This window comes from Falco rusticolus, chromosome Z (genome assembly GCF_015220075.1).
Source record: "Falco rusticolus isolate bFalRus1 chromosome Z, bFalRus1.pri, whole genome shotgun sequence".
NCBI lineage: Eukaryota > Metazoa > Chordata > Aves > Falconiformes > Falconidae > Falco > Falco rusticolus.
Genome location: NC_051210.1, coordinates 5,594,700 through 5,614,911, shown reverse-complemented (window position 1 = coordinate 5,614,911; position 20,212 = coordinate 5,594,700). Strand labels below are relative to the sequence as shown.

The following is a 20,212-nucleotide window of genomic DNA, read 5'->3' as shown; positions in this document are numbered from 1 at the left end:
GCCCCCGGTGCGGGCCGCCGAGGCACGGGGGGCTGCGGGAAAGGTGCCCACCGCCGCCCACCGCATCCTCTCGCTGGAACAAGCGGTGTCACTGGGGAAAGACATGGCAACCCACAAGGCAGAGGCTGGTGAGTGGAGCGCGTTTACCCGCCCGACGGCAGGGGTGGGGGGGAAGAACACAAATAATACACATATGTATTTTTAAAAAAACACACAGCAGAGGAAAATAAACACAGACAGTGGGCAAGCGCGGCGCGGCGCCCGCGGAGCCCAGCAGGGTGCTCCCGCCGCCGCCACCCTCCCAGCTCCGCGCGGCGCGGCGCACGGCGCTGCCCCGCCGGAGAGCGGCGGGGGGCGGGGCCGGCGGGGGGCGGGGCCGGGGCGGAGCATGCGTGGTGCCGCTTGTTTGTGACACGGCTTATAAGGCGGGGCCCGCGGCGGCCCCGGCAGCGCCTTTGTGGGGAGCGCCCAGCCGGCTTCAGCGCCGCCCGGGCCGGGCCGGGGCTCTGCACCGTCCCTATGAGCGGGCAGTAGGGTACGTGCCGCCACGGTCGCCCTTCGCCTGGGGGCCTTCGGGGATATTTTTTGTTTTTTTGTTTTGTTTTCCCTTCCCTTTAGGTTTTTTTTTTTTCTTACAGTATATTTTTTTACACTTTGCTATTAACAAAAAAAAAAAATGGTGCTGGGGAAGGTGAAGAGTTTGACAATAAGCTTTGACTGTCTGAATGACAGCAATGTCCCCGTCTACTCTAGCGGGGACACAGTCTCAGGAAGGGTCAGATTAGAAGTAACTGGGGAAATTAGAGTGAAATCTCTTAAAATTCACGCGAGGGGACACGCCAAAGTGCGTTGGACTGAATCGAGGAATGCTGGATCCAACACTGCCTATACCCAGAACTACACGGAAGAAGTGGAGTATTTCAACCACAAGGACATCCTGATCGGCCACGAGAGAGGTGAGGGGTTGCTCCCCACTGGGGGGGGGGGGGCGTTCGGCAGCGCCTTGGGTCTATCCTCCCCGTCCCTGCGGCCGCGGTTGGGGGCGGTAGGAGAGCGGCAGGACGCGCCGGGGTGGTGGACCCGGTGCTGGAGCTGGGGGAGATGCATCTGCACAGCGCCTGCAAGCAGGACTTTGTAGAACTACCTGCCCTTCAATACAGCCATTAACACTTTTTTTCCGAAATGCGCTACCGCTTGTGTTTTGGTTGGTTGGGGCTTTTTTAAGCTTAGTGATGGGAGAATGATTTGCCCCTCGGTGGGGAAAATAAGCTGTAAAATCCAAGCCGGATGGGCAGTAAACGACTTCATTCAGCATCCTAAGAAATCCCAAAATACAATGAAAGCGAAACAAGAGTTTTTGGCACATCGGGGTTCTGCTTTACCGGGCCGATAATCCCATGTGTCCCGTTTTTCTGTTTTTAAAGATAGCTTGTTACTGGTAGCGAAAAGATTGGCCGTGCTTTTTGACATACGCTATCACCACCCCACGTGCAATTTGATTTTTTTTCTTTACCCCCTCGCCGTAAATCCTTTTAATTTCCCTCGTCCCACCCCTCGAGGGATGTTGGAGGCGGGGGACAGATGGACACCCCGGTGTCAAGATGTGGCCGAAAATTCCTGATGGAGGAACCAAGGGGAGGGGGGGTTGCGTAATGGGAGCATCCCTTCCAAAACTGGGGAGCAGAGGACCTCCCGCTCCCCGGGTCCTGTCAGCGGTGGGGTTTGGGGGGGTCCCCACGCCACGGGGTGCCCCCCCCGACCCGGCAGCCCCCCTTGCCGCCCGGCTGAGAGCGCCGGGGCCCGGGGTGTGTTTTTTTTCGAAGTTCGCAGCCTTTGTTCGAAGCGGTTCAATCCTGTTTGGGACCGGGGCGGGGAGGGGGGGGGGAGGCTGCTCTGCGCAGATTGGCCGCACGCGTCAGGTGGTGGCGATGACTTAATTCCCTAGCACAAGAAAATAATGTTAAAAACCGGTTATGTAATTTCGGTGCTGCTTCCTTGCCCTTTTTTTTCCCTCCTCTCTTAAAAAAAAAACAAAACACGTAGCATTTACTGCAGGGATGGGATATTTCCCCTTTCTTTTGAGGAAAAAATAAATTAATTTTGGAATAACTCCGGCTGCAGGCGCACCGAGCCCCATTACCAAGCGTTTCTGAAGTGAACGCTTTATAGGAGCTGGGGTTTGGGCTTTTTCTTCACCCGCGCCTCACGCACGGCGGGCGCACTAGCGAGGTGGCTCGGGCCCGCCTTACGCCTCGGGGGCCGCTCGCCCACCGAAACTTCACGCACCTCCGGGTCGAGGGTGACAGAAGCGTGCGGGCACGCACGACACGAGCCGGCGGGGGCGGGGCACCCCCCCACGAGTGGGGGTGGTGTGGTGAGGGGGGGGCTCCGCCGCCCAGCCGCTGCCGGCGCCCGCGGCCGAGTTTCAGTGATTGCCTTGGGCGCCGCTCCCCAGAGCTGGCCGCCCTGGCCGCGCCCCCCGGCCGCCCCCTGATTGGCCGGCCGGCGTTTGTTGGCCTGTTGCTAGGGCGATGCCAGCAGCTGATTGGCGGGGCGCTGGCCGCGGGGGTGAGGGAGCAGGTTCCCCAGCCCTCAGCCGGCGTGCGCCGGCAGCCCCCCGGGGCGGGGAGGGAGCTGGCACCGGCTGGGGGGCTGGGGGCGCCGCGCTCTGAGGGAGGGCGGGCGGGCGGCGGGACGCGCTGCGGCCAGTCACGTCCCCATCGCCCCCTCCCCGGTGCCGGTCCCCTCTCGGGGGGTCTCGGCGGAGAGCGGAAGGCGAGGGGCGGGCGGCGCCCCGCCCTCCCTCCCTCCCTCCCCAAGCCGGCGGGGAGCGGGGCTGGTGAGCGAATGCGGCGGGTGTAACGTATACCGTATGTATATGAGCGGCTGGCTGGGGATCCGCTCACGCCGGTTTAGGCCGGTCGGCTCCTGCTCCAGCCTGGCCCCTGATTGACAGCTCAGCACTTGTTTACCACAGCTCCGCCGCGGCCGGGCTCGGCGGGACTGCTGAGCTGGCAGGAACGGGCGGGGGGCAGGACGGGGGCTCCTGTGGGGGGGAGAGCGCCGTGCTGGGGAGCGGTGGCACAGCCGGCAGCAGCGCTGCCCCCGGCCCCCCACCCCCTAAAAAAAAAATAAAAAATTCAGAACCCCAGCACCCTCACGCTTAGACACACGTTGTCTCAGGGCGCGTTCCCCTGATGTGGTTTCGTGACACTGCGCGCCCAAGGTGCGTCCGTGTCGGCGGCTTTGCTGGGGGGGGGGGCTTCTCTTGGGGGTTATTTTTCGGTTTTGATGGTTTTTTTGGTGTTGGCGATGCGCTGTGGGAAGGGAAGGTCGGCGGTTCTGTAGGACAATGGGAACTTAAAACCCTCCTGCGCTGCCTCCATTAACGCTTCAGACCATTAAATATAAGCGGTTGCCTTTCACGTCGCCTGGCTGTATCCCCCTTCTGTTATTCCAGCCCTTTGTGCGAGGTGCTCAGTTATATTTCCTCCCAACTTTGTATTTTGGTGGAGTCAGCGTTTTTCAGGTTATATAGTAATTACCTCAGAATAAACTCCAAATCTGCTGCAGCCTTTAAATGTGTACAAGAAACCATGGCCATAAATGAAGGTCTGCTTTCTCGGTGGAACCAGCAAATACCTGGGTCTCGCTGCCCATGCCAAGACCAAGTTAACCTATCACAAACTAAAAAGTTCAGCTCTAGACAGTGTTAAAATCGGGCATCTTGCCATTTTCTGTGCCCTGAATTTGTCTGGTACTTTCCAGGTGGTGCTTGTACACTTTTTTTTACTTTTTTTTTTCCTCCCACTTCTGTTTTTGGTGATTAATTTCTGGACACTGTTGCCAGGCAGGAGATAAAAGGAAGCTGAATTACTAAATTTAATCTTACACAGCAGACTTGATGCAGATCATTTAATGCTGTTAACAGAGCCACCTCTGTTTCATTTTAACTAAGAATTGCAGTGGAAAGCATGATTTCCATTACAGATTTTGCAGGCAGGCCTTGAAATGGCAGCAGTTGCAAAACTGTGTCAGTGTTCAGAAGCGGGGTTATAAATTAAAGCAAATTAACCTCTGCTTCTCTGTAAGGTGAACCTGGCAATCTTGCCTAACCTGCTATAGGTAAGATTTGTCCCTGCACTGGGCAGTTAATGTGAATGGATTGGGGACCCTTGTTTCTTGGACACTAACTTCTCATGTGCTGCAATGAGTGTGTAAATGCAATTTATTCTAGAAGAGAAGCCCAGGTAATGTATAAAACATGTGCAGGTAGAATAACTTAACTTTGTGGTTCATTTTTCCCCTCTTAGATGATGACAATTCAGAAGAAGGCCTTCACACCATCCATTCGGGAAGGCATGAATATGCATTCAGCTTTGAGCTTCCACAGACGTAAGTGTCCACACACAGTCCTCAGGCCCTGCTGGCCACCTGCCTGAACAAAACTCCTGGTGTGGGTGGAGGGGAAACCTTTTCAATGGTAGTAGGAATTGTGCTCTGACATGCAATGGAGGACATAATCTCATTAAACTAAAGAGGTTGCTTTTAACCTGATAACACACTTGCTTATTTTTTTAAAAAATTTCCACAGAATGGGAGCTCATTGCTACCCAGTTGCTCACTTTCTTTTGACCAAGTCCTACAGACTTACCAAGTCTCCCAATAATATTACCCCTTCCCAAGAGGAGGGAGATGAATTCAGACAGTCACTGGAGTACTGCAGAGTGGCTGGGGTACCTTCTAACCCAACTAAACAGTTTACTGGAGCCATGCAGACCAGCAGAACTAGAGATGACATGACAGCTGAATTGTTTGGGCTCAGTCTGGAGCTGATGTGGCAAGCTTAACTACGTTTGAACAGAAGAGGAAGTTGTTCTCATTTAAATAGGATGTATGTACCCAGGCTGGTCTTTATGCAGAAAGGGTGGGTGGATGAAGCAAGAAAAATGCCCATGCTTAATCCCACTTGTCTCAAAAAGCAAAGGTGAAGCATGAGTGAGAGCAGAAGTTAAAGATTGTTCCCACATACACCCTTTTAAGTCTGAAATGTGTAATCTAGACATTGTGAATGGAAGATTTACTGTAACTTGTATTTTTAGGCAACTTCAGTACTGGGAACTCAATGTGTAAAACTAAATACATGGGAACAGAGAGAGTCTCAACATGGTTGGAAGGAGCCTTTTGCTGTAAAAAAAGGCAGTGAAGTCATTATGGTTGAACAAATTAGCAGTCAGTTATGTGAAATAGCTCAAAACCTAGCAATAAAAGCTAATAAACAATCTGTTTGTTAGAGGTGCTGGTTTTAGCAGAACCTGCAAATGATAAATGCTTTAACAGGTCAGTTTCAAAGTGAACAGCACAGGACTTTGAACAATAAATCTTACTGGAATAATGGAGAAGACCTGTGTATGTGGAGACTTCCAAAGTTGATTTAGCATTCTGAACATCTCAACTACAAAAAGAGAAAAAGGTCATGCTGATCTTCCCTTGAGTGGGAAGGAGCACCTAAATACAAAAAACCAAAAACATTTCTATACATGAAGATGGAAAGCTTAGTTTGAAGTGAAACATAGCCAGCAAAGTATCTCAAGCATTGGTCAAAGCACAGGTTCTTTGTAACCTGAAGGGATAACTGTGAAACCAGCTGTTGGTAACACTGGAGTTAAAAAAAAACGGGGCTGGTTTTGGTTTTGAAAACCTGAAGTTTGATGCTGTGTACTTACTTGTTACTTTGTGTCCATAGAATACTTCCAAAATTTACCTAAGCTACAGAGCAGCAGTGAAAAGAAAGAAGATACACACTGGCCTTGACTGATTTTTGCCCTTCAAGAAATATGGGGCTGGATGAAACATTGAAGATGGATTAGAAAATCCTTTCAAACCTATAACTTGAAAGAATGAGTCTAGTAACTGGCATGGCTAGTATTCCCTATGGAAGATACGGAAGCTTTGCAAATGATTTGTTTTTAATTTATTTATTAACAGTGTATTCAGAACATAGTAAAATAAGAAAAAAAACTTGCCTAAAAATACGAACAAGCTTACGGGAAACTACTGATAATTGGAATTAACTGGAATATAAAGATCTCAGTATTAGATTTTATGATGTTACAGGGGAAAACAGGTGATGCTGAAAGGTCTGGAGATCTTTTCCACACCATTTTTCTTCCACTTCCCAAAAAGAACTTAAACTTACTTCATCTGTCAAATTTTAGAGCAGAATAGTCATAGTAACTGCATGTATATATACATGTTTACGTACATCCGTGTATGTACATCTGTATGTAAATATTTTAAGCTGGTCTCATTAGGGTAGAGGAAATTCAGAAGGTACTCAGAATAGCCTCTCTCCAGAACTCTGAAATACTTACCCTGCATAACATGAAAGAAACTACAAAAGTGCTGAATTGCAGCTAAAATTAAATGACACTGAGATACCAGCCAAGTAAACAATAGACAATCATCAACAAAATACAATATTCAAAGCAGTAGTTGTTCGGCACTAATGCTAATTTTAGGCTGGTAGTCATAATGTGGCCTTAAAAGGGCATGCTTTACTATAGATATGAAAGTGGCCTCTTAAGTTTAAAGGAAATGTGTACTCCTGGCATTTTCTAGTACAATTCTTTAATGGATTCTTAAAATCTGTGCAAAACCACAGCAGGATAATTGGAGATGATTTTTTCTCCCATCTTTAATCTTGGATTTTTCTGAGATACCAGAACTTTGCAAATATAAGTTACACTGCATTAAGTACTACATTGCATTAAAATGCAATTCTACATACTAATCCCTGATCTGATCAATTGTATCATTATTAGACAAAGACTTTACTCAATTTTGACCTTTGTGTCCTGCACAGACCACTTGCTACCTCATTCGAAGGCAGACATGGCAGTGTGCGCTATTGGGTGAAAGCCGAATTGCATAGGCCTTGGTTTCTACCAGTAAAATTAAAGAAGGAATTTACAGTCTTTGAACATATAGATATCAACACTCCTTCATTACTGGTAAGAATTGACAGAATTACTCATTCTTTGTTTCTGGCATAAAAATAACAAGTATAATAACTGAAACAATATTCACATCTAATTTTACCTAATCTTTATTCACTGGTTTAGTTACAGCTGATCTAAGCATTACATCAGTTCAGCAGCTCTGTAACTACTGGTATTTTGAAAGTTAACATTTCCGTGTACTCAGAGTTGCTTCACCTTTTTAAGGTCGTAAAATGGCTTTGTCAAATTAAATTGGTAATACTAAATTGTAAAATGTCACTAAGAAGGAAAATTTGGATAACTGTTCCTCTTCGATTTTAAATAATCTGTGGAAGGAATGGTGAAACTTGAAAGAATATTCTAGTTTGAGCCTGCTAACTTAGAAATGCAAAGTAAAAAACTTACTGGTGTGCATAGTTGATAATTTCCATATGGATAGTTTTCTGCCAATGGGGAGAAATTATCGCAATTCTGTATAATCTTTTTATGAAATGTCATTTCATTAAAATAGTTTCAGTATCACAACTGCTTTCAATGATGATTTTATTTCAATCTGGCCTAAAATTCCTTTTCTATTTTTTCTCTTCTTCCTCAAATTCTGAACTACGGAGGGGGAGAAAAACCAAACTCTAAAGTCCATTGAAATAGGTTTCTTGTTGTGTATGGGTGAAAAATCAGACTTGCAAAGGGATGTTGGCCTTGTGCAAATCCATTAAAATCAAAGGACTCCCATTTGAGTTTAATGGGCTTTGGATCATGTCCTAAATCCCGATGCCATGTAAAATAAAATCTGTTTAATGTAGATGAAACGGGATCATTCTGAAACAGAGGAAATGGCAGGAGTCAAGGTTACAGTTCATTGGCTTAGTTATTGTTTCTGAAATAGTGTACTGCAAAGATGTTCTAGTTTACTGATACAGGAAGAGCTTTACCAGCAGTGTGCTGACATGTAGGCTATAAGGCCTTCTTTTTAAGTTATACAGTATTCATGTCTAAAAACTGTTTTAAAGTGGGACTGTAGTATGAACTGTAGCAGAAAAAGCAGTGTTAATGAGTAATGGAATTAAAATAAACCTTCTGTCTGCATAGTGCAATTTAAGTTGCTTCAAGTTTTTTCCTCTAAATAGAACTAGCTATGTTTGTCAAAATATGTAATCTGAAAATATTTTTGTGTTGATGGAATAGATGAAGAAATTCATGGAACTCTTAATTAAACAACATTGTTGTTCTTTTTTGCAGTCACCCCAAGCAGGCACAAAAGAAAAGACTCTCTGTTGTTGGTTTTGTACCTCAGGCCCAATATCCTTAAGTGCCAAAATTGCAAGGAAGGGCTACACCCCAGGTACGTAACAGAAGTAATTATAGGAAATGTTTTTCCTTCCCTTCTAAAATGACAGTTTGTACTTGACTGCTTTTGTATAAATGAACTGTTCAAACTATTCTTGCCACCTCAGTTTGCATTCAGCAGTCTTCCCGATACTTTCTTAGCCTTGACTAATGTTGTTAACTAATGCTAGCTGTGTCTTCAGACTGTTGAAGGACATCTTCTACTAGACCTGTGACTTTTTCTTTTAGATTAGCTTGTGGTGATCCTATTCCTATTAGCATCAGTGGATGTTTTTCAAGGTAGAGCACTGCCAGTGCATTATAGCAATACACAGAATGTCAGGATTTGTTTAAGCTGCCTTGTAGATACAGAGAGAACATGAAATTCTGCTGTTTCAGGTGAATCAATTCAGATCTTCGCTGAGATTGAGAACTGCTCTTCCCGTGTGGTGGTGCCAAAGGCAGCCATTTACCAAACACAGGCATTTTACGCCAAAGGGAAAATGAAGGAAGTCAAACAGCTTGTGGCCAACCTGCGTGGGGAATCAGTGTCATCTGGCAAAACAGAAACTTGGAATGGCAAACAGCTGAAAATCCCACCTGTTTCCCCTTCAATCCTCGACTGTAGTATAATCCGTGTGGAGTATTCATTGATGGTGTGTTGGGTGGTCTGTTTCACTAGAGCATGAATTTCCATCATTGCTTGCAAATTTCTAACAAAGCATTCTGTGATTGCTCGTTAAAAAATAGGTATCCTAGTATTGGTGTCCTGACAGGAATTCGGTAAATAAATTCAGTTTAAATTATGCATGTTAAAAAAAACACTTGCGGTGTGCCAGCAAAGCAAATGTGTCATGAGTAGGGTGACTTTTCTGTGCAAGGGCTTGTATTAAGAATCCCAAGCTGCTTTTGGCTCAGGGAGCCCTTTTTCTCTCTGGGGGCACTGGACCCAAAACAGACAATAAGAAATTGTAGAAAATTCCATGGACAGAGAAGTTAACCGTTGTGGTTTAATCCCAGCTGGGAGCTAAGTACCTACCATGTAGCCACTCCTTCAGTCCTTGCACCCCCTGCCAACAGGATGGGGAGGAGAACCAGGAAAAAGGTAGAAGTAATGGGTTGAGATAGGAACAATTTCATAATTGAAAAAATAAAATACAGTAAGAATAGCAATTGTAACGGAAAGGAGAGAGAAAGAGGGAGGAATAAAACCCAAAGGGGAAAAAAAACCAAGTAATGCACGGTTGCTTGCCACCCACTTGACTGATGCCCAGCCCAGCCAGCTATTGGTTGGCCCCAGCCAACCCCACAGTTTTGTGTACTGAGCAAGGACGTTCTAGGGTATGCAATACCCTTTGGCTAGTTCAGGCCAGCTGTCCTGGCTCTGTTCCCCCTGCAGCCCTGAGTCCTTGTGCCACCTGCTCCCTGGCACAGCATGGGAAACTTGGAAAGTCCTTGATTTTGAGTAAGCACTACCGAGCAAGAGGTAAAACATCAGCGTTGCCAACACTACTCTTGCACTGAATCCAGAACATAGCACTGTATCTGCTACTAAGAAGGAAATTAACTATCCCAGCTGAAACCAGGACACTTAGTGCAATAATGATGAAGTGGTTGTACAAATGTACATTTTAATCATACACCTCTTCTGTTGTTCATGTTCTTCAGGTATATGTTGATATTCCAGGCGCCATGGATTTATTCCTTAACTTGCCACTGGTCATTGGTACCATTCCTCTTCACCCATTTGGTAGCAGAACATCAAGTGTGAGCAGCCAGTGTAGCATGAACATGAATTGGCTTGGTCTGACACTGCCTGAAAGACCAGAAGGTAACTTGACATATAAATCCCAATCAACTGGTGAGCCTGTCCTGATTTTTGTCTGCATTATCTGTTGCTGTCATGCAGATAGAGCAAAATTGCATTCTTTGTCATAAAGCCCACAGGAAATCCCTTGTGGATGTTTCCTTGCCACCTGCTTGTCCTCTAGAAGAGCAAGAGTTGCCTCTGCCACCATCTGTCAAGGATAAGCAACGAAATCCAGCTGCTGGGAAGCTGGCACAAGTGAAAGTGTAGGATGCCATTATGCAGAATTACTTGTACCTCTAGTACCCCAGTTGCATACTTGGTTATAAGGCATTGTAACCTGTCAAAATACCAGTTCATGGTGTCCTTTACCAGCCTTGGTAGCCAAGGCTTTGTGGAAAAGGTAATGTAATTCATTACAATGGGAAGTCTCCCTTAACAAAGGAGAAATTATCTCCTCTCCTCTGCTTTCACGTACTGAATAAATGTCCATTTTTATGTGTAAATCCCAGACAAATTTGTGGAGTCCAGATGAGTGCAAAGTCCTGTCATTCCGACTTGTACGGAAGTTCAGTATTCTTGAGTATGCCTTACATTTTAAGGGGGTGATTAAGCCACCATAAGCAGCGGTCAGTCTGCTCTTTGTTGTGAGCATAATCTTAAAACTGACCAGCCTAACCCTCTCTTTTATGTTCAGCATCTGTTAGGTAAATGACTAGTCACCTTCTACCTGCTCTGGTGCATTTTACAATTGTGAAAGTTTGATATTTATCATGTTACGTATTTTGACATGCGTAAGAGCTGCTTGTTCGAACTGCGTGTGCCTTTTCCCTGCAGCACCTCCTAGCTATGCAGAAGTGGTCACAGAGGAGCAAAGGCAGTCCAGCCTTGCACCCGTAGGTGCTTGTGATGATTTTGAGAGAGCGCTTCCGGGACCATTGTTCGCATACATCCAGGAGTTCCGTTATCTGCCTCCACCCCTCTATTCAGAAGTAGGTACCTCAGACAGAATATGATGATTAATCCACTGTTCTTCTGAATTCTGTCTGTGGAATAAATGTAGGAAGCTGTTTCTCCTTCCTAAAATCAGGAGAAACTGTTGAAATGGTGAATGGGATAACACGTCTTGGTTTTGGCAAAGTGCAGGTGAATTGCATCCAGACTTGCCAGGATTCCTCACAGTTCTAATGCTTTATAACATTTCCAGACGGTTGTGTACATTCTTAGCACCTTCATTAAAACCTTGCATGTTGTTGGTTAATGCCAATATTTTGGGTCTATAAATGCACAACATGCTCATGTTTTTCAGCTCTACTTTTTTCTAAAACTGCACATTTTTGTTTCTCTGTACGTAGTGCTTTCAGAAGTTTTATGTAGAGAAGTTACGAAGGTATTCTTTCTGACATAGTTTTCTGTAAATACATAGCTCTCCGTCTCTGGCGGCATTTTTAGTCCTGTGAAAGCCGCTCAGTAACAGTACCCTACCTTCAAAAGCTTTCCATGTTGATATTTTTCAGGGAAAAGTGTGGTGGTATAGAACAAAAGTAGCTTTTGGCTAAATCTTACCTGAATTTACCCACTGTTGATTTCTTTTTTTTTTTTTTTAATTTTCTTCTCTTGAAACATTTAATATGCTGGGGCAGGGGTTTTGTGTCCTGGAGACTTATGTGAGGACTGTTTTGTAGCTTAACCCTAGAATACAACTCAAGTCCTTTTTGGTTTAGGTTTTTAAAGATTTAGAAAGAAGCCGGTTTTGTCCTCAGAAATGGTTGTATAAGACTGGTAAGAATGTTGATGAAAACACATACTTAAACTATTCTTACTGTCCAGTTTTGGAGACCTACATTAGCAGGTTGCTTCCCCCTTCTTTTTGTAGAAAGGAAGTAAAATAAAAAGTGTGTTCCGCACCTTACCTCTTTGCAGAAAGAAGGAAGAGGTAAGTGTGGAACACACTTTGAAGACATGTTATAGGGCGCTTGAGGATTAATAACTTGTGAATTATCCATGAAAAATCATTCTACTTTTAACTTTTTTTCCTGAAGCAAAGTTACGTTTTTAGTGATGAGTTGTCTTTTTAGCATACAGTAAAAAATTTGACAGATTTCTGTGCTACTAAAGCAGATGTTTTAAAGTTTTTTTTTAATTAGTTCTTTGTGCTTACTCTTAAATTGCCACCAACCTGTAGTTCAAAATTTTCCACTGTACTTCATTGCTAGTTTTCCTTCAAGTTTTGTCTAATAGATTAGAGATTTTTTGGTTACTGGATTGGGAATGCAGTTTGTTATGATGACTGTCATAAACTGGTCAGTTTTGGTGGGGTTCTGTTTGGATTGGTTTGTTTATAACAGTTGACTAAAAATGTCTTGTGTGGTTGGTTTTTTTTGTTTATTTTCTCTTTTGGTTAGATTGATCCAAACCCGGAGCAGCCCACAGATGACAGACCGTCTTGCCCCTCTCGTTGAAGGAATTCATAAAAAGCTGACTCGACTTGGGTTTTGAATCATACCTGCTGTGTTGAAGGTCAAGGCGTCATAGCGGAGACACTTTCAGAGGAAGGTTTGCTCTTGTGTATGGTGAATAAATGAAAACAACCTGTGATCATGCTTTGAAGCCTACAGTAACATTGTAGGACTGCTCCACATGCTTGGAAGACCTGAGCTTTTCTTTTTTTTTTAATCCTGCCCCCCCTCCCCCCCTAAATACTGGCACATACTAGGAGCAGCCTTACTAACCTACAGTCATGTGTGTCAAAACACTTAAACCACATTGTAAGAGAGGAGGGGTGTTTTCCTCTTACGATTTGGAAATTTGCACATGCTCGTTGCTTAAGTTGTGCGGTTCAGTGTCACTACAGCTTTTTCTCATTTATGCTGGACTGTTGTTACCCCCTATTTGTTCTTAGTCCGCACAATAAAAAGCAAAATAAAGCTTTGATTAAAAAAAAAAAAAGCAACAGACTTTGACAAATGCACTGACTTTTCTTTTTTTTTTTTAATTTAATGTAGCCTGGACTTTACATGCATTATGCACATGCTCAGAATTGTCCTCGTAGGCTGATCATGTATCACCTCTTCAGCTTGGATCCTGTTGTGGATTTATTTACAAACATCAAATGCCTTCAAGCCAATCCTTCTTGCTGTACGTTTTGCAGCCTACTGTAGTAGATAAGCAACAGATGCGGGGCTGGGGTGGGGGGTGGAGAGTTAGTAGAAAGAAACTAATAGACTTCATCAAGATTGTGTAACTTCTTGATTTCTTTTAAGAATTTGTTGCCTTTCTACTATTATCGCAAAGCAGCATTTTGTTACAGACTGCCTAAAAATCACTTAATCTCAGGTGAACTCATCACTTGCCAAACTGTTGGAATGCTATTTGTTTTGTTACATTGCACTGTTTAGTTAGTTCTTTTTTGTTTTGTGTTTGTGTTCTTGTTTTTGTTCTTTATTCAAGAGGGGGATCTGGAATAGGGACATACACAAAAGTTTCAAAACCCACCCTCATTCCCATTTCTCTTTCTACATTACAAAAGAAGATACTAAACTAAAGTTGTGAAGCTTTAAAAAAAAAAAAAGGAAAAAAAAAAAGGCACAAATGAAAGCACCAGCAGACACCAGCTCAGCCTCAAAAAGAATTTTAAAAGTAAATAGTCATATACTGTCTAGGATTCATAGGCAGATCGATATCTCAAGTAGTAGGGATGGGAAGGGAAAATACATTTATTTTTATATATAGTTATCACCAAAAACTCTATATGTAATGAGTCTCTAGTAGAAAGTATATTTCAAACTGCAGGAAAAGCGTCGACTATGCTAAGAGCTCAGTTTGTGCACTTTGTATTATCTTCAGGGTTTATGATACTGTAAAAATAGTAAGACTAGAAGTATAATTAAGACTGGGCAAGATCAATGTTTACCAGCTGTACTTAAGATGTGAGTTAGTTACAGTTGCTTTGATGATTGCATCTTCTGTGATACTCGAGAGCTTTAAAACAGAGCAGCCCATTTTACAACATACTCGCTCAGAACACAAGAAATTACATGGAAAGAGCACTTGCCCTTGAGTGTGCCCCAAGGAAGAAAAAGAGTGCAATGGAGCCATTGGATGTACTAACACAAATACCAGCACTTAACATGCTAGAGATTTACAACAAAAGTCAACTTCCCTTTCCAAAATCATGTAACACAGAGCATTGACAAAGGGACACGCTTCTGGTGTTGACTTCTTAAACAAACCAAGATGTAATCCATCAAGTATCTATCTCCTTGTGCAATAAAATAGCTCAGAAGGGAGCGGGAGAGAGGGCAGGCTGGTGTTTCTGGGTGGTGCTCATTCTTAAAAAACCTCTGCCTTGGTTTTAAGGCTTCATAAATGCGACAAAATAGGCTTTTCCATAAGTGGCCTTCATGAGAACATGAACGATAATTTCATGTTTCAAAAATGACAACAGGGTGATCCAAATGAGTCGCGTTTTAAGTGATTCAGTTAAAGGCTTGGGCTTCAAGCAAGGGTCTCAGAGGAGAAGGAAATTGGGTGATGTCTTGCATTATTTGGCCAATTTTGTGAATGTCCCTTCCCTCTACCCTCTCCAACCAGACAATTCTAAAAGCTGATGGGATCGTTGGCATAAAAGGGCATTTGGTGGTTTTACTTTTTTTTTCCTTTTTTTGTTACTTTTAACAGACTAGGGAACAATTGCTGATACACGTAGCATTAAAAGTACTTACCACAATACGTAGAAAAATTGCCTATGAGCAGGATTGACCAATATCGTAGTAATTGAGATGGCATCACAGCCTTTGTGATCAGTGAAAAATTCTATAACGTTATCAAATAAAGACACTCTGTTTAAATTATGTCGTTACTTGTTCAGAGTCATTACTCTTCCACAATTATTGGTCAATTCTCAGCGTTATAAAACATGAGGTTCACAGTTGTAGCCCAGTATTTGATAGAAAATTCTGATCTGAATTAGGAAAAAGTAAGTAAAATCCAAACATTAGAGAAACAAAGTGCAATATTAAATGTTTGCTTTATAGATTATATTCTATGGCTGTTTGTACTTTTTTTGTTTTTAGTTTTGGTGCTGAATATGTCCTTGTAGACTCTGTTTCAAGAAAACAATATGTGGAAAACTGTTTAATTTTTCCTATTGCTCTTCCTTGTGGAAAATAAACTTTTGTAAAAAAAAATATAAATCTTTAAGTGTTATAACTATAAGGTAATAACCACAAGGATCGTATAATCAGGTATTTTACTACAGGAGCACACAGACTGCTTGTGTCAAACTGCATAGGGAAAAACTCTCTAGGAGTGTTGCCACTGAGCACCACGGAAGTCCAGGGTCAGCCCCCTCAGCCCCTTCTATTTACATCGGTGACCTCTTGGGCCAGGTCCCAGATGGGAAATGATATTTTCCTACATGCGACTTGCGAAGTGGGCAGGCTGCGCATGCCTTTCCAGGACTCTGTGTTTGTATCTCGTGGTGAATGTGCTGACCCTAGTTGCAGGCTCCTGGTCCTTCCCAGGACATAGGGCTGGAGGGCAGGGAGGGGCATTTTGGTGGGGGTGAGAGGGAGTCACCCACTGGTTTGCAGCTGGGGTTTTTGACATGGGGTGGAGAAGGTGCCCTTCAGAACCGTTTCCTCAGGTGTGGTGTGACAACCAGATGTTGAAAACGTCCTCCTGCGACGTGCACCCTGCTCGATGGATCCCTGCGCGGGATTCCTACAGCTCCCCAGCGTGCCAGCAGTGAGGCACTGCCGTGGTGCCTGGCTTCCGCATGCCACGCACAGCTGAGCCTTGGACAAAACGGACTGTTGTCATCCTTCAGTATCAACATGTCGTTTGACCTAAGAGAAGGTTCAGCAGGCGAGCTGCCAGGGGCTTGAGCGGCCAGCGTGACCTGTTCCTCCCCGCTGGTGTTTGGTGTGCTGGGGACCACTGCATCCCCACAGCACTCTACCCTCAGTTTAAGGGTGCTGCTGCTGATGTGGACATCCAAACGTCTGATGGAACATGGTGCGTAAAGCAAACAGTAGGACCTCCTCCTGTGAAAGTGTTCAGCTTAATTTTGAGTTTGGAGAATTCAAGCAGACTTCAGGGATTTTTTTCCCTATTAATAACAGTCGGGTTTGCCCCAGTTCCAGTTCAATAAGAAGCATAAAAAAGGTAGTTTCGCGTTTTGCACATCTGCTTGGAGCTTCTTCATAGCAGAGCAACAGCAAGATACATTTTTTTTTCCCTAATACCAGCAGAAAATTTCTTACTAACCAAGTTTCTAATGCCGTGTGGCAGTGTTGGAATTTAAATTGACATTAACATCATTTAAGGGATACATACTTTTCGCAGTTCTGTGCAACATTTTCTTGAAATCTCACATTTTAGACCAGCACGTCTCCTTTAACAATTTAAGTTTAGTTTTATTGTCAGCGCTCTTAGAAGCTTGGAGTTACTTGTATTATTTGACATCTGATTTTCTTACTGCAAATTTTTCTTGCTTCTGAATATTACAATACCTGTGTGCGCACGAATCTGTGCTACTCCAGGATGTAGAAACCAAAGGCTCTTCCACATCAGCTGTCTGTGACAACACACAGAAGGGCAGCAAGTTACAGCACTTGAGCACTTGAGCTTCTGAGGGACACAGGGCAATGTTGCAAAATTGATCGACACATTTCCTGGCAATTATCTAGTTAAAACACGTATCTATCACTTTTTAACCCCTTTCTAAATTTAAGCTTTTTTTTGTGTTTTACAGAAACAAACCACTGACTCGCCATGAACTCCGGCCCCCTTAGCTTTTCACAGCACGGCCACAAGCACAAAGTTCAGCTGCAGAACTGAAGAAGGGTCTCCAGAAGCAGCACATTAAGCTGGGTGCCCACCCAGCAATGATTTTCCGCTGGGAAATATCTTTGCCCAGGTGAATTCTGCCAATTTAAGCCAACTTCTGTGGCTCCAGGTACACAGTCAAATGCCCAGCATAGCAGGCTGGTACTGCAGAACAACTAGCTCATGGGGACGTAGAGTCCAGACTTCCCACATGTCCTTGATTTTGAGCAGAACTCCCCTTCAGAGGTCTGGGGAGAGTTGAGGTACCACCAGTTGCACTGCGTGACCTTTACTGGGGATTTCAGCTCCTAGATTTTGGAGGTTTTAGTGAAAACCACTTGCAAAGACACATTGTCAGGCATGTTCCACCTGCCTCCCAGACCGTATCCTGGGAATAGGAGAAAGCTAACCTATTTATTCTCCCAGCAATCGCTCACTCCTGGAACTGCCCCACCTAGCTACAGCATGCTATTTTAAGAGCTGGATCCTCCTTATCTCCTGACCTAGTGGACATTAGGACAGAGCAGTAGCTTCTGAGGAGCAGCTGGGTACTGCTATGAAATCTGAGTGGAACAGTGTACCTGCCATCTAACCCAGCTTGTAACAGAGAAGACTCGGAGTTCAGAAGGACACTGCATTTTGCGTTTGCTTCAGGCACCTTGCTGTAATAAATGTTTGTCATATTTGGATGAAAGACAATGACCTAGAACAGAGAAGGTGAAAGCTTTAAATATAACATCAAAATTGAGTCACTTAGGAGATGTATTTTTAAGGGGGTAAAAAAATACTATTAAAAAAAAAAAAAAGACATCCAGAAACTAGTATCAAAGTGCAAAGCCCAGGACTATACCTTAATTTTCTGCTGTGTCAGCGGTAGAGTCTGAGAAAAAAAAGGTGACATCTTACAAGACAAAAGTGACATTGTAGAATCATAGAGTGGTCTGGGTTGGAAGGGACCTTAAAGATCATCTGGTGGTGGGGACTGGAAAAAAGGACCGTTACGGTTTATCCCCAGCCAGAAACTTAAGTACCATGTAGCTGCTCCCCCACTCTCACCACCACCACCACCTCAGAGGGATGGGGAGGAGAATCAGAAAGGCATGTAAAACTTGAGGTTTGAGATAAGAATTTTAACTATTGAAGCAAAATACAATAGGAGAAAAATAACGATGATGATGAGGAGGAGGAGGATGATGAAAGGTGAAAGGGGGGGGGAAGGTGTGCAAGGAATGAAATCCAAAGGGAAAGGAATAAAAAACACCCAAGTGATGCCCAATACAGTTGCTCACCCCCCAGTGGCTGATGCCCAGCCAGCCCCCAGCAGCCGTCAGCCAGCCCCAGCCAACTCCCCCCAGTTTATATACCGAGCAGGACATTCTATGGTATGGAATATCCCTTTGGTCAGCTAGGGTCAGCTGTCCTGGCTGTGTCCCTCCCCAAAGTCCTTGCACCCCTCCAGCCCTCTCCCTGGCAGGGCCTGAGAAACTGAAAATTCCTTTACTTTGCATAAACATTACCCACTTACAACTGAAACCATCACTGTGTTACCAACATTATTCTCATAGTAAATCCAAAGCACAGCACTGCAGCAGCTACTGAGAAGAAAATTAACTCTATCCCAGCTGAAACCAGGACACATACTTGAATGAAAGACAATGACCTAGAAAAGAGAAGGTAAAGGTTTTAAATAAAAAATATATATATAAAAATAAAATAATTTTTAAAAAGAGTTGTTTAGGAGGTGTATTTTTAGGAGGGTAAGAATATAGAATTTAAAACCCCCAAAAAACAAAATTCAAAGAAAGCACATCCAGAAACTAGTATCAAAGTGCAAAACCTGTCACTATGCATTCATTCTCTGCTGCTCCAGCAGTAGAATCTGATGTCTTATACAAGAAAAAGCCACGTGATAGAATCGTTGTTTTGAGTCAAAAGGGGCCTTCAAGATGCCTAGCTCCAACCCCCTGCCCCGGGCAGGGCCCCCTCCCCCCAGCCCAGGCTGCTCCCAGCCCCGTCCAGCCTGGCCTTGAGCCCTGCCAGGGATGGGGCACCCACAGCTGCTCTGGGCAGCCTGGGCCAGCGCCTCGCCGCCCTCACAGGGGAGAATTTCTTCCTTACATCTAAACTAAATCTCCCTATTTCAGGTTAGAGCTGTTCCCCCTTGTCCTGTCACTACTTGCCCTGGTAAAAAGTCCCTCTCCAGCTTCCCTTTAGGTGCTTCACCTTTAGGTGCTGGCAGGTGCTGTAAGGTCTCCCTGGAGCCTTCTCTTCTCCAGGCTGAACCACCCCAACTCTCAGCCCATCTTCATGCAAGAGATGCTTCAGCTCTCTGATCATCTTCATGTCCCTCCTCTGGACTCGCTCCCACAGGACATGTCCTTCCTGCACAGGGGCACCAGCGCTGAAGGCAGTGCCGCAGGTGGGTCGCACCAGAGCGGGTCAGAGGGGCAGAACCACAGTCTTTCTGAGGTGGTGCATTCCATCGACCTCCAGCAGCTCCTGCAGGGCTTCCAGCTGGGGACGCTGGAGGGAACGACCAAGCACAGTGGTCCCCATCGCTCCCACACACCACCACCGAGGACTCGCCTTCCATCTCGAGACTCGCCACGCTGTATCATGCCTTTGGCTCACCAGCTCTCCACCGAACTTTCTGGGATGGGGAGGCCAGGGCCCATTAGCTCTTCAGTGGTTTAATAAATGTTATTTCTAAAATAAACTGGAGAGCGTGATGCCATTCAGTCTTTCTCAAAGGAGATACGAACATCATTTTTTTCAGCTGGATGCACGGAGGGAACATAGGAGGAGGGGAAAACTTATTGCAAAACCTAGTATGATTTATTTTTATCTGGAAATTCATGCAGTTGCCCAGATCTAAGCAAGGCCTTGCTGTCATTGAACTGCCTAAAACTGAAATGGAGCTGTCAACTGGAGACAGTCATAGCAACATTGAAGGCAAGTCTGTTGTGGTTGCCCATCAGCTGAGAAACACAATTTAATAAATCCCTCTGTGGTTCGGTAGCTCCATAAAAAGTGTGTTCACCAGGTAATGACTTTCCATTAACAAAATTATTTTTTTATCAATTACACCCTTGTTTGGGCACCTACCCTAAATCAGTTGAAGTCCATGAGCACTAGTCCATTTCTTCCATAAGCAGCTCATTTTTCCCGGTTCGGATTGCTAAAAGAATAGATCACCGTAACATCTTCAGCTCCAATTTCAAAAATTATTTCAATATTAAATATGTGG

General features: G+C 44.5%; 1 protein-coding gene across 2 annotated transcripts; it reads left to right on the top strand.

Annotated features, from left to right (window-relative positions):
• Positions 1–450: 450 nt before the first annotated feature.
• Positions 451–13,745, top strand: ARRDC3 (arrestin domain containing 3). 2 transcript variants are annotated; one of them, XM_037373385.1, is made up of 8 exons: positions 451–956; positions 4,314–4,395; positions 6,866–7,013; positions 8,241–8,343; positions 8,727–8,983; positions 9,996–10,158; positions 10,972–11,126; positions 12,540–13,745. In XM_037373385.1, the coding sequence occupies exons 1-8, from the start codon at positions 677–679 to the stop codon at positions 12,594–12,596; spliced, it is 1,245 nt and encodes a 414-aa protein (XP_037229282.1). In that variant the 5' UTR covers positions 451–676; the 3' UTR covers positions 12,597–13,745. The 2 variants fall into 2 exon arrangements, with proteins under 2 accessions (XP_037229282.1, XP_037229283.1); XM_037373386.1 differs by lacking the exon at positions 10,972–11,126.
• The last annotated feature ends 6,467 nt before the right edge of the window (positions 13,746–20,212 follow it).

What these genes read in the sequence shown, in the direction of transcription:
- ARRDC3 (XM_037373385.1), top strand. Translation starts at nt 677, where the DNA reads ATGGTGCTGGGGAAGGTGAAGAGTTTGACAATAAGCTTTGACTGTCTG. An exon ending in TCAACACTCCTTCATTACTG is followed by an intron (nt 7,014 to 8,240) that starts GTAAGAATTGAC and finishes TCTTTTTTGCAG; the next exon opens with TCACCCCAAGCAGGCACAAA. An exon ending in GTGTGGAGTATTCATTGATG is followed by an intron (nt 8,984 to 9,995) that starts GTGTGTTGGGTG and finishes CATGTTCTTCAG; the next exon opens with GTATATGTTGATATTCCAGG.